The 12,198-nt window shown below is 34.6% G+C and overlaps 2 protein-coding genes across 2 annotated transcripts; one reads left to right on the top strand and one right to left on the bottom strand.

Moving 5' to 3' along the window:
* Positions 1 to 223: 223 nt before the first annotated feature.
* LOC129292786 (cold-regulated 413 plasma membrane protein 1) lies at positions 224 to 3,225 on the top strand. Its single transcript, XM_054930431.1, has 4 exons — positions 224 to 556; positions 1,334 to 1,441; positions 1,538 to 1,608; positions 2,719 to 3,225. Exons 1-4 carry the CDS (start codon positions 372 to 374, stop codon positions 2,970 to 2,972), a joined length of 618 nt encoding a protein of 205 aa, XP_054786406.1. The 5' UTR covers positions 224 to 371; the 3' UTR covers positions 2,973 to 3,225.
* Positions 3,226 to 4,195: 970 nt separating this feature from the next.
* On the bottom strand, positions 4,196 to 11,616 carry LOC129292785 (probable CoA ligase CCL6). The gene is made up of 19 exons (XM_054930430.1): positions 11,213 to 11,616; positions 10,462 to 10,525; positions 10,178 to 10,267; positions 10,029 to 10,085; positions 9,870 to 9,918; positions 9,371 to 9,447; positions 8,767 to 8,806; positions 8,574 to 8,668; positions 8,315 to 8,479; positions 7,959 to 8,069; positions 7,770 to 7,857; positions 7,571 to 7,637; positions 7,416 to 7,491; positions 7,228 to 7,345; positions 6,707 to 6,952; positions 5,926 to 6,065; positions 5,608 to 5,790; positions 4,960 to 5,079; positions 4,196 to 4,453 (listed from the first exon to the last, which is right to left on the bottom strand). The coding sequence occupies exons 1-19, from the start codon at positions 11,359 to 11,361 to the stop codon at positions 4,406 to 4,408; spliced, it is 1,983 nt and encodes a 660-aa protein (XP_054786405.1). The 5' UTR covers positions 11,362 to 11,616; the 3' UTR covers positions 4,196 to 4,405.
* Between the last annotated feature and the right edge of the window lie 582 nt (positions 11,617 to 12,198).

Here is a 12,198-nt window from a genome sequence, read left to right on the forward strand (position 1 = left end):
AGTCTTATGGGTTAGAAGATTGATATATTTATTAATTTGTTTTTTTTTTTAAACATGATCTGCAAGAGGGGGTTACAATCAATGAAACATTAACTCGCGTGGTCTTTGAAACGTATGCCCATTTTTAGATTTCGCGTAGCTGCTGCTGCATGCCGTCCCCGACTGATTATTTACCAGAAATTAATAAATAACAGATAAGATCCAATGGAATACTGGAATCTTCCCTCCCTCGTGGCTCCAATCGTCGTGGGTATCGCTTCGCAAGTAGAAGGCGTCCACGTGCCATTGCTCTTTCCGTTTCCCTTCATATCAAGACTCCGATCCAGCTTTCACCGTCTCTGCTTGATTGCTCTGCCAAAGGAAAGCGATCGATGGGCAAGATGAAGAACTTGTTAGCTATGAGCACTGATTCCCAAGACGAAGCCCTTCAACTGATCAACTCCGATTTCCAGGATCTGAGTCGCGCCGCAAGAAACCTCGCCCACCATGCCATCAAACTTGGTGGCCTCGGCTTCGGCACCTCTTTCCTTCAGTGGGTCGCTTCCATCTCCGCCATGTACGAACCTTCTCACTCTTTTTACTCCTAATCTGTTGTCTTCTGTTTCTCATACACTACACTCAAGTTTTCTTCTTGTGATCTTGCAATTAGTTCCAAGTGGGTTTTTCTTTGCTTCAGTCAAAATTTGTTGAATCATGACTGGTCTTTATACTTTTAGATTACAGTTTCTGCGCCCATTTGCTTCTAAGATGCATAATGAGGTTTTCCGGTAGCGTCAACCTGACAGTTCGTCAGTTCAACATCTTTTTGCTAGCCAAAACTGCTAGGTTTTTGATATTGGGTTTTGTATTGGATGTCTTCAAGACTTCAAAAATTCAGATTGACAGGGGCAGTGACATCAAATAAGCAACTAAAATTGCGTGTCAAATTTGAGTATCTGGAGTGTATTAGACACCTTTTAAAATTACTATGCTTGATATACAGCGCACTTTTGATATTTTTGGATTAGAGTTGTCTTTATGTCTCTGTATTGATGCATAGAACTTTAGACTTCTGCCCCGTCCTTGAATTGAATACGATGATCAACTATAAGTCCATGCTGCTGAGATGGCAAATGGTAGACACAATTATGCAAAAGACTAGATGATTATGATTTAGAAATTAATTTAATTTACAGTGTAAATCTTCATTTTTTTCCTGTAGCTGTTGTTTTTCTTTCCTACATCCCTGATGTGATTTAACGGTTGTCGCATCCTGGTTTCTTTCTGTAACTGTTTCCTCAGCTAAGAACTCCCCTTTGTCTTATAAATTTTGTTTTCAATTTGTCTGCTGTAGCTACTTGTTGATTCTGGATCGTACAAACTGGAAGACAAACATTCTTACATCGCTATTGATCCCATACATTTTCTTTAGTCTTCCTTCGTTAATTTTTGGCTTCTTCAGGTGATTAGCCCATCACAGTTCAATGTTGCTAAACTTTTCTATCAAAGCTCTTTTGTTCCCCTCCTTATCAAGCTACTTATTTGCATGTTTATGCAGGGGAGAGTTTGGGAAATGGGTAGCTTTTATTGCTGTTGTGTTACGGCTTTTCTTTCCAAGGCATTTCCCTGGTATAGTATGATTTCAGCTCATATTAATCATTGCGCTTTATGTCTACATTGGATCATGTTATGATACTCAGTTTACATACTTTGGAAACTGTTTATTTTGCGCCTTTGATTGGGTAGACAACTATCTTCTGCTGCTATGACGTTTTCTGATGAATGTTTTTTTAACTGACCCATATCATATGCAAGTTATATCTTTGCCTGTGCATGGGAGAACTCTTAATGAGGCTTGGCTAATTATAAATAGATACTTTCCCGGACCACAATACAAGTTATGGTTAACTAATTTACATTTTTTTTTTAAAAAAGGTTAAAATCTTAACTTTCTAAAAATTTTCACATCTTTATAATCATACTCTTGAATAAGTATAATATTTGATTTATTCAAAACATTTTCATTAATTACTCGAGTGAAATATAATAAAATAAGGGTATAATTGAAAAAAATATGTAAAACCTACCCAATCCCTATATTTTGGACCAAGCAGGGTTTGTCATTGTGAACACTTTTGAGTAAACCAAATTTAACATGTTTATATTAAAAAATTATTATCAACTTCCTTATCCTTTTATAGATATGTATACTTTATTCTATTCATGTTTTTATTAGACTAACGGCTTGCTCAACATATTCTAGACACCCTTATTAATTACTTGAGTGAAATATAATAAAGTAAGAGTATAATTGAAAAAAATATATAAAAGCTATTCATTCCGTATGTTTTGGATCAAGCGGGGTTTCTACAAAACGCCCTATATTATGGTCTGTGGTAATTTCCAGGAACACTTCTGAGCAGGAACCAACTTTTAACATGTTTATATTGAAAAATTATAGTCAACTTCCTTTTTTTTTTTAATAGATATGTATACTTTATTTTATTCATGTTTTTATTAGACTACAGCTGGTTCATAATGAGGTCATTCCTTTCTTTACAATGTTATTATTTCCTCATAATAATACCCCAACATATTTTATGTTAAGAGGAAAAATTAGAGATACAAGAATCATTCTCTATCTTCATTCTTCAAGGTTACTTTTTTCATTGTATTTTGCATCCCATTTTATTGACCGAGAGAGAGAGAGCTTGTAAGAAATCGTTACTGGTACTGCAGATTGGTTGGAATTGCCTGCTGCTTTGATTCTGCTTATAGTTGTGGCTCCAAGTCTATTCGCCAGCACCTTGAGAAGCATGTGGATTGGCGTGGCAATATGCCTTCTCATTGCATGTTACTTACTGCAAGAACACATTCGAGCTTCTGGTGGTTTCAGGAATTCTTTCACAAAAGCTCATGGCATATCAAATACAATCGGCATAATCATCCTGTTGGTCTATCCTGTTTGGGCATTGGTACTCGACTTTGCATAAATGCAACCTTGAACAGTTCTTGGGGTTTGGCTGTTGTCTTTGTATTGAAATGATTATTGTTCCTCTGTGGATCATTCATTTGTTTGAAGATGAGACTTGTTTATCCCAAGAGTTTGCATGTGTAAAAATGTGAAATCAGTTGTTATTCATAGACTTTTGGCATCATTGAATGTAAAAATATGGCGGAGGAGGGTTGTATTGTCCTCTCAGCTTCTAGTGTTGATGGAAATAAATCATATATTATCTGTTAAAATGCCATGGAAGGTAAGTGGAGTATAGTATAGTGTGCCTTCTCCAATCCTTTGTATTTTCTTTTATATTTTCTCAAGTTTAACGATTTCCATTTGGCATTAACAATCTTCTTTCCAAGCCAACAAACCAAAGTCAACTACTATGCTTCAGGACTTCACTACAAATGAGTTCGATGAATTTGCTAAAATATTATGAAGACTTAGGGACCTGAATGTAATCTTTGACACAGACAAATACCAAAATGCCTCTTGAACAAAGTTTGAACAACCCCTTTGATTAGCCACCGTCAACCTGCCACTTACTGGTGTTCGGCCAATCTCTATTAGGATTATAATATTTTATTAAAATATTAATATTTTAATATTTTATAATTTTAATATCATTATTATTTAGAGGTTAAAAAACATAATTATTTACCACTTAATTTTTTAGATTTACAAGTTAAAATTTTAAATTTACAACGGAATCTATATGATTTTTATATTAATTATTCAAATTATATAGATAGATTTACAAGTTAATCTCTTATATAGTTACATTTTACAAGTCCTCCCCTAAAATTTAAGCCAACAACAATGACCAAGAAGAATTATCTTACTAGGTGAGGGCTATATGACAACATTGTGTTGTCTAAAAATTTAAATCAAGTTTCAAAATTTAAAACTTACTTAAGTTCCAAGAATGCTTAGATCCACTTATAAATTAAAGAGATTGATTTGTAATAAATATTACTAATATTAGTATATATTTTAATAACAATATTATCTTTGGCTAGATGCTAATCAACAGTGGATCGAAGGGGAGAGTAAACGGTACCTACATCATTTCAAAGGACTTGATCGTAGATTATCAAATTTACAAATAAATATGTAATGTTTTTTTTTTGGTTCAAACTTATAAGTAGATTATCTGAGAACTACCTGTAATTTTCCCAAAGATAAATCTATCGTGCCTGTACTGATGGCTCAAAATTATGGTTATTCAAATTTTATCTGAATGGTTCAAATTTTATTACAGAATATTGACAAGATTGAGAATTCATAGGTGCTGTAAAAATACAAGAATGTATGTTTTTCAAATTTTCGGTGAATATATCAAATAAGAACCAAAGTGGACAAGCAACCAAATCTATTATCAAGAAACCACCATAAATCTTCATACTGTAACATATCACTCCAGCTTCATACCTTCTTTTCCTTTACTTCATTGTATAGTTTATCGATATGGCTCTGCAAATTTAAAAAAAAAAGGTCAAGATTTGGATAAAAATTTAGAAGAATGTCAGTAAAGTTTTAAATAAAGAGAAAATTAATGACAATTACATTCCCAATAAAATTTTTTGAAAAATAAAGTATAAATATTGATTCAAATAGTTGTAAATAAGAATGTCAATTATAAAATGAAAGTTAAATTTAAAATTTAAGTGTCTTATTTGCAATTGAAACTCTTAAATTTACAATTATTTAAATTGATATTTGCAACTTATCTTTTAGAAAATTTTATTAGGAACTTAATTGTCATTGTCTCCTTCTACTAAGGCTTAACTGTCATTCTCCCTAAAATTTTTTGCTTCATGTATATATACCTCAAATCTTAGACTAGTATGAGAATCATTTGACACAAAATGATATCTCTTCTGAGAAACCTTTCTTCTTTAGTGAAGAAAGATGCAATATGAAGCGTATCAGAAAATCAGAGTTGTTGCAGAGAATTGATCAAAGGAAATAAAGCAAACCTTGTAGTACTTGAGCAGTTGTGGTCTCTTTAACTTAAATGTGGGAGTTACTAGATCTCTCTCCATGTCAAACGGGATTGGTTCCAGATGAATCGCTTTTAGCATCTCAAAGCCTCGAAGCTACAACAAAAGTTGTCATTCATGTCAAAATGACACTGCCAGGCAATACAACTTTGCAACCGGTAAGCAAACAATTTGTTCCCTGAATTCTAAAGACTTGCTTAATTTTAGGAATACCACAAGTTTCAGATTAATCATAGGAAACAATAAATTTATTGCCTATTGGTTCAATGATATGCTAAAATTACTTGACAAAAGGACTAGCGGATGCACAAGAAGTTTGTTACTATAAAAAATTAACTGCTGTCCCCCCACTAATTTTCAATTATTTGCTAGATGAGCCCAATAATTTATAAGCTAAACTGTTAGTGCAGTTGCGTAGCTAGTAATAGGTCACATGCAAATTTGGATGAGAACTTATGCTAGACATTAAAACTTAGGAAAAAAACAGAGACACACCAATAAAAGCAACATGCAGCTTAATGCAAAATGATACTGATTCATGGTTATGCATAGAGCGATATTCTATGTAAATATAATGCACGTCCACACACACAAAGCACAAAATTGGGAATTTGATGTGCATACTTGGAGTTTCTGACCAGTTGTATTGAGCTCGTCCAAAATGAACTTTCTTGCCTTCGGATTTTTACATAAAGATTTAAAATCACCACTCTCATTATGCTTCTCTGCCCAGTCCTCAAGTGCCTTTTTTTCTGGGATCACCACAGCCACCAGAAATGACTCAAAACTGTTTCCATATACCCAAATCTGTATGAAATAATCAAAGCATTTTCAGTTGCATTCATTACATAAATTCAGTAACCGGTGTATTCTGCAGGAATGGAATCTAATTGATGTTTCTGTAAATTCACATGCTGCTTTGTGACTGACGAAGAAACATACCGATGCTATTAGAGGGCACTGCGAATACTTGTTTTCAATATTCTCAACCGCAATATATTCCCCTTGAGACAACTTAAAAATATTCTTTTTCCTATCAATAATTTTCAGGGCTCCATCTGGCCGCCATTCTCCAATGTCACCTGAAAGGGATTTAAAATCATTCCCATACTGATTGCATATAGAGACAAAGAAGTAACTTCCACAATATGCATGCAATTTGTAAAGAAAAACAAGAATGGAGAAATTTGCAAGTTCATGACAGAATTTCAGACTTGACTCTTGATTAGGATTCAAAATGAAGTTAGCAGCTTCGAATTTAGAACCAATCCTTTTACTTTTCAAGCATTAACGAATACAGTGCTCTGGGTTTCAACAAATGGAGCTTTGACCACAACAAACTTGTTAAACTGAATCCTCTATCCTCATGCATTATATATTTAGAGGGAGAATGACACCAAGGAGCGAGACACAGTGTATGATGTGCACTGTGCAGTTCCTTTTTTATCTCATTTCTCTCTGTTTCTTCCCAACTACAGCATATACAATTATTTTTCTGAAGACGAAAGATCGAGATTGCAAACTTCCAGAGCAACTCTGTTAAATGCAATTTCTTAGGAAACTTTTCAGGAATGTCTGATTGTCAAGGTAAAATTGAAGTAGAAAAAAAAATTAAATGTTTAAATTTAAACGAAGAGCCTTGTATGAATCCTGGAAAAGGGAAAAGAAATCTTCATTTGACTTTGTTGATACAGTTTCAATCACAATTTCCAGGGAGCCTTACCTGTATGAAACCACCCATCAACCATCACCTCTTTAGCAAGATCTTCACGCTTGTGGTAACCAGAAAACAAGGTGCTGCCTCTAAGGCAAATTTCTCCACGTGGCTGACTGGAAACTGCATCATATCCCATCTCTGGAACAGATTCAAGTCTGGCTTCAATGGTTGTCATGGGAACCCCAACTGTTCCCATCATTGAAAACACATCACCAATTGCTGTGAAACACCCACCACAACTTTCAGTAAGACCTGTCATGCCACAATGATAATAAATTAGAGAAACGTAGTCATACAGACGCATAACATGCACCTATAGTAGTTCAATCAAGCTTGTCTCCGCTACAATAGACTCAGAGAGAAAAAGGAACTACTGGAACCATTTCTCACAAGAAATGACAGCATTTAAAATGTAATCTTGCTTTGATGAACTTCAACCAAACTTCCTTGCTGGAAAAGTCATGATTATTTTCTTTCTTGGCCTGAGAAGAGCCATGATGTTAAGCAGAAGATTTTGTGTACAATACCATATCCTTGTGATAATGTAGATCCAATGGTGACCCTAAGAAACTCCTCCACATGCTTTGGCAAGGGGGCAGCTCCTGATAACAAGATGCGAACTCGTCCACCCAATGCTTGTTTTATCTATTTAATAAAACTGATGATTAGAATTTGAACTAGATATATAGAATTTGCAAGGATAGAGATGGAAGACCTTGTCAAACACAAGCTTATCAAGCAGAGGTGCTGCTTTGTCTTGTGGAAGTCCCTTCTCCAGATAGTTCAACTTGCTGTCAGTTGATCCCAGATTAATTCACACTAGGATAGAATAGAGAACTAAAACAATCGAAGTAAAGGGGCAGAACATACTAGTTATATGCATGCTGAAACAACATATTCTTCAGTGCCCCTCCAGAAGAAATTTGGCTTATGATACCTTCCAGCGCAAAGGTTAAAGTCAATGCTTGTTGATATGAGGGGCTTAAAGAGAATGCTTAGACAAATATTTTAGACAAGGCGGTTTACCCAACTATAGAAAAGATTAAAGAATAGAGTCTTCATTTCTTACCCGCATAAATACGGTCATAAACTCTAGGAACACCACAAAATATGGTTGGCCTAAGTGTCTGAATATCTTCCATCATGAACCTGACGTCCTGTATGAACGAAGATGAAAATTTCCATATGAAGCACAAAACAGAGCAACAATGAAAGAATGATCAAATAATTAATTGCAAAAATTGAATTCAGATCTTACGCCTTGCCAAAACCCTATTGAGGAGCCCTTGTAGATGCAGTAGCTCTCCATTATCTGGTCGTATACATGTGCTAGAGGAAGAAAAGAGAAGTATACATCGTCTACTGTTGCCTACAGTTGCACATATTTTTGGCCAACAATTTAGCATTACATAAAGCTGACAAATTTAAGCGCAACCTCATCTTCTTTACTCATCAGCCTCTATAAATATTCAATTCATAAGAGAAATGAGCATGAAGATCATAATCATCTATTGTAACTCTAACAAATTTATTTATACAAAAACATATAAACAGAACAAGTAGGACAGGCATGGCATGAAACTCATGAACATAAAAGGAAAATGCTCATCTTACCACTCTGTCTGTTAATAAAAGTATTTGGTCAATAGACAACACTTCAGCCATAAAAGCCTCGTTCTTAATAATGACACCTTTGGGTTCACCTGTCGTTCCACTTGTGTACATTATTGTGCAGACGTCTGTCTTATTTTTTGAAGGTAGATCACCCACCAAACTTCCCTAAGTAAAATAGAAGATTAAAATATAACTTAAATAATCAGAGAAATAGGTTTAACATCTTAAAGGCAAATTAAAAATAGGTTTAACATCTTACCAGCTGGAGGAACTCTCCCCAGGAGAAGCAGGCTGAACCATGTTTCTCAGCTTCCTTCTTTTGTTCGGTTGAAACATTTCCAAAACTCACAATGGCTACACCATGAATTTACAGAGCTTGGTTACCGTAGAACAAAGAAAAACCCTAAAGTAATTATGTTAGATAAAATATGAATGGCTAACGGCTAACCTACATTTTAGATTTGAAGAACACTGTTCAAGACATGACAAAATCTGTAAAAACAATCATCGCTTCAGTGACCATAAAAAAGAAATAAATAATTAAAACAAAAAAAAATCCCATTCTGTATCGGAGAGTAAACTAATCGTCTTGAAAGAATTAATTGTCAATTATTCTATTGAAATAGGATCAGCATTCAGCAATGGTTGTAACAATTTGCCGGCTTCAAAATTGATACCTCGCTATTCATTTGGCAAGTGACTCAAAGAAATCTCATCAACAAATTAAAGGCTGCTAATGGCATAGTAATGTTTCATATTCCATCACATAGTTATTCTATAGTTTCTTAGGAGTCAAGATACACTTGATAGGGCATGTAAGAAGTTAAATCTCGAATGTATGACTTAATGATCCGAAGCTCCAAGCCCAATCGTCACTGAATGCGAAAGCATTCAGGTTCTTGTTCTAGTTAAACCCACATTGATTCAGTTATATTGACTAAATAAAATATTCATTACAAAATAGTAAACAACAAAGATGCGTGCAAAAAGATAAATAAATAACAAAGATAAAGATCCCATAGTAGAAAAGGTAGTGAATGACGACCTAGAACTTACAGAAGGGATCTTGTTTTCCTGTACAAATGCAATTGAAACTTCTGCGTGGTTTATGATATACTCCACAGCATTGGGACCTGTTAGGTTTAAAACCAGGTCATTTTCTAGTCAAATGTAAGAGAAACTCAACTGACCACACTGCTTTAGCCTTTAGTTTAAGAGCTCTTCAAAAAGAACATGCCTCAAATTATAAAATAAAGAGAAAAATAATCTTTGTTTTCTTTAATTTCATTGAGTTTTGTTTTTAATCCCTTTAATTTTTTTTTCAATGTTTTCAATCCCTATATAGACTAAAACCTCTAAAAAAAATAAAAATTATGAGGATTTGCAAAACAAAAGTCACCCAATCTTTCTAAAACTGTAGGGACCAAAAATACTGAAAAAAAATTACAGGGGCTAGAAACAAATCTAATAAAATTATAAAGATCAAAGATTGTGTTTTCCTTAAAATAAACTCCTGTAGATTTATTGGAAAAGCAACAAATGACAAAACACATACCAAGGGTATCATATAGTGGGACGTAAGTTACTGCACAGCTATTACAAGCCTGCAAACCAACAAAGTTAAACTAAGTCCTATATTGATATCCAATAACGACAACTATGTCATGTCTTTCTTCATTGTTATGTGAAAAATGACATAAACAAACTGATATACCTCCATGGAAATTATCCATTCGGGGCAGTTTGATCCATAAATGCCACAACGATCTCCCTGGTGATGCGAATCCATTTTTTTTTAATGATTAGTTTTTATATTTAAAGATTCTTAATACAAATTATCTTGATATAGCCCTGTAGACTTACAGCATTGACACCGCGGTTCCTCATGGCGGAGCCCATTCTGATGGCACAATCATAAGCCTCCTGATATGTGACCCATTCATAGGGACCCGCCTGCAAATAAAGTAAAACATATGGTGTATGATTTACTTCTCCTTTAGAAATGAGAAGGGCAAAAAAGGAAAAAGATTGATAATGATATCGACTCATCAACCTGATAAAAAATAGGGTATGATGCTTGCAAACATTCATATACATACATACAGACCCAGTACCAAAGAAAAAGAAAGATTCGTATAAATTTACACCTTCGAATTGGTTTTCTGACGTCTGCCCAGAAGGGGGTTGCTCGGGTTCCTCTTAGCAGAGTCCCTGAAGAGGAATCAAGACTGTTCAGAAGGGAGAGATTCATAAACCAATAAAAGTATTCAAATTTCAATGTACTCACAAAAAGTATCTATAAAATTCAGTTTAAATTACAAGTGGCCCACAAGACAACCCATAGGATAAACTCTTGAATGATTTGGCATGGACATTTTAATACTAAATCAAAATCATTTTATCTCAAAAGTTTAATTTACAACGGAAGGTTCACGAGGGAGTTTATTATGATCTCTAACCCTTCTGTTTTTAATTGTGAATCTTCTAAAAGTTTAATTACCACTGCTTTGACCGTAATTCAGAGGATTGACAGGACTGGGATTACCAGCAGGATATATCATTTCCATACTCAAAAAATTATCTTTCAGATAAACCTTGGAAATGCAGAGTAAAATAAAAATTCTGCTTTTTTAAAGATCCTGCAGTAAAAATTAGCTGGTTCTTCAAATTCTATAGTCATCTAGCCAAGTTCTAGAAATGGCTAACAAGTCTCAGGATACATTAAAAATTTTGAGTCCATGCATGGTTTAATTTAAAGAATAAACCAAACAATTTGTAGTCCATGCATGATATTTATTAGTTTTCTAAATCTGACTCGTTCAGTTGTACATTTTACTGAGCTAACAGTATCAAATCATCAGGGGAGTGAAGAAGAGATTTAAAAGAAAACAGAATCACCTGAAGAACTGCCATGGAGAATGGAAGTCGGCCGGAAGCTCCATTAAACCATCTTTAGCATAAATGCACCTATACACAGGACCCGCCGATGGCTGTTCAGCGGTGGCCGGAGTTGCCTCTGCCACCTTCACGGTGTAAACTTCCGGCATTGTGAAATCGGAATGTGCAGAAATGGATTTCAGAATCGTACAGGCCAGGGGAAGCTTACTAGCACGAATCACACTCCGGTTTTTAATAGCTAAGAAAAATCTGGGAATAATAAAGGGAAAGGGTGGCTGAAGAAGAGGAGAGAGAGGTAGGAGAGTTGGTTGAGCCGAAGCAATAAATTCAAAGGATTAATATTAGCACTAGTAATAGTCTATTTCTATTACTTGTGAGAGAGAACAAAGGAAGCTGAATGCTGTTGTATGGGCTTTTTTGTTATGAGGCACGCATATATAGAATGTGGTGTCTTCTTGGGAACTTCGAGTAATTCACCTCCATTTGCATTTATATTTGGCTGTCAAAGTTTGGTGAAGCTCTCATATTTGATGCCACTGTCCAAAGACAAAATCAGAAATGAAATGGAAAGAAAGGAAAATAAAACCAACTTCGCTGATATGAAAGTTTCTAATTGGTTTGATAAAACAAGAAGAGGAAGACAAAAACCATTAGACGTAATTGGTAGCTTTTCTCACCCTTCTCTTCTTCTATATTTGTGATTCTTTGCTAGAAATGAAAATTGTTTGATCGTTGCCTATCTTCCAATAAACGTAACCTACACCGGGATGCTGCATCAAGGATCTAAATTTACGTGCATTGAATTATGAGTACCATCACTTGCTTTTTTTAATTTACCTAAATCAACATAACTACTTTTATTTCTTCCGTACAATTATAACTCAAGGGCAAAGAGGAGAAGAAAAGCAATCTCTCACTTGCATAAAAAATTATATACTATTTATACTACCTATAAAAGGATATTTTTGTCTAAAATTTTAAACAAG

This window comes from Prosopis cineraria, unplaced genomic scaffold (assembly GCF_029017545.1).
Source record: "Prosopis cineraria cultivar Desert tree isolate PC_DT_omini unplaced genomic scaffold, ASM2901754v1 PC14, whole genome shotgun sequence".
In the NCBI taxonomy this organism is placed as follows: domain Eukaryota; kingdom Viridiplantae; phylum Streptophyta; class Magnoliopsida; order Fabales; family Fabaceae; genus Prosopis; species Prosopis cineraria.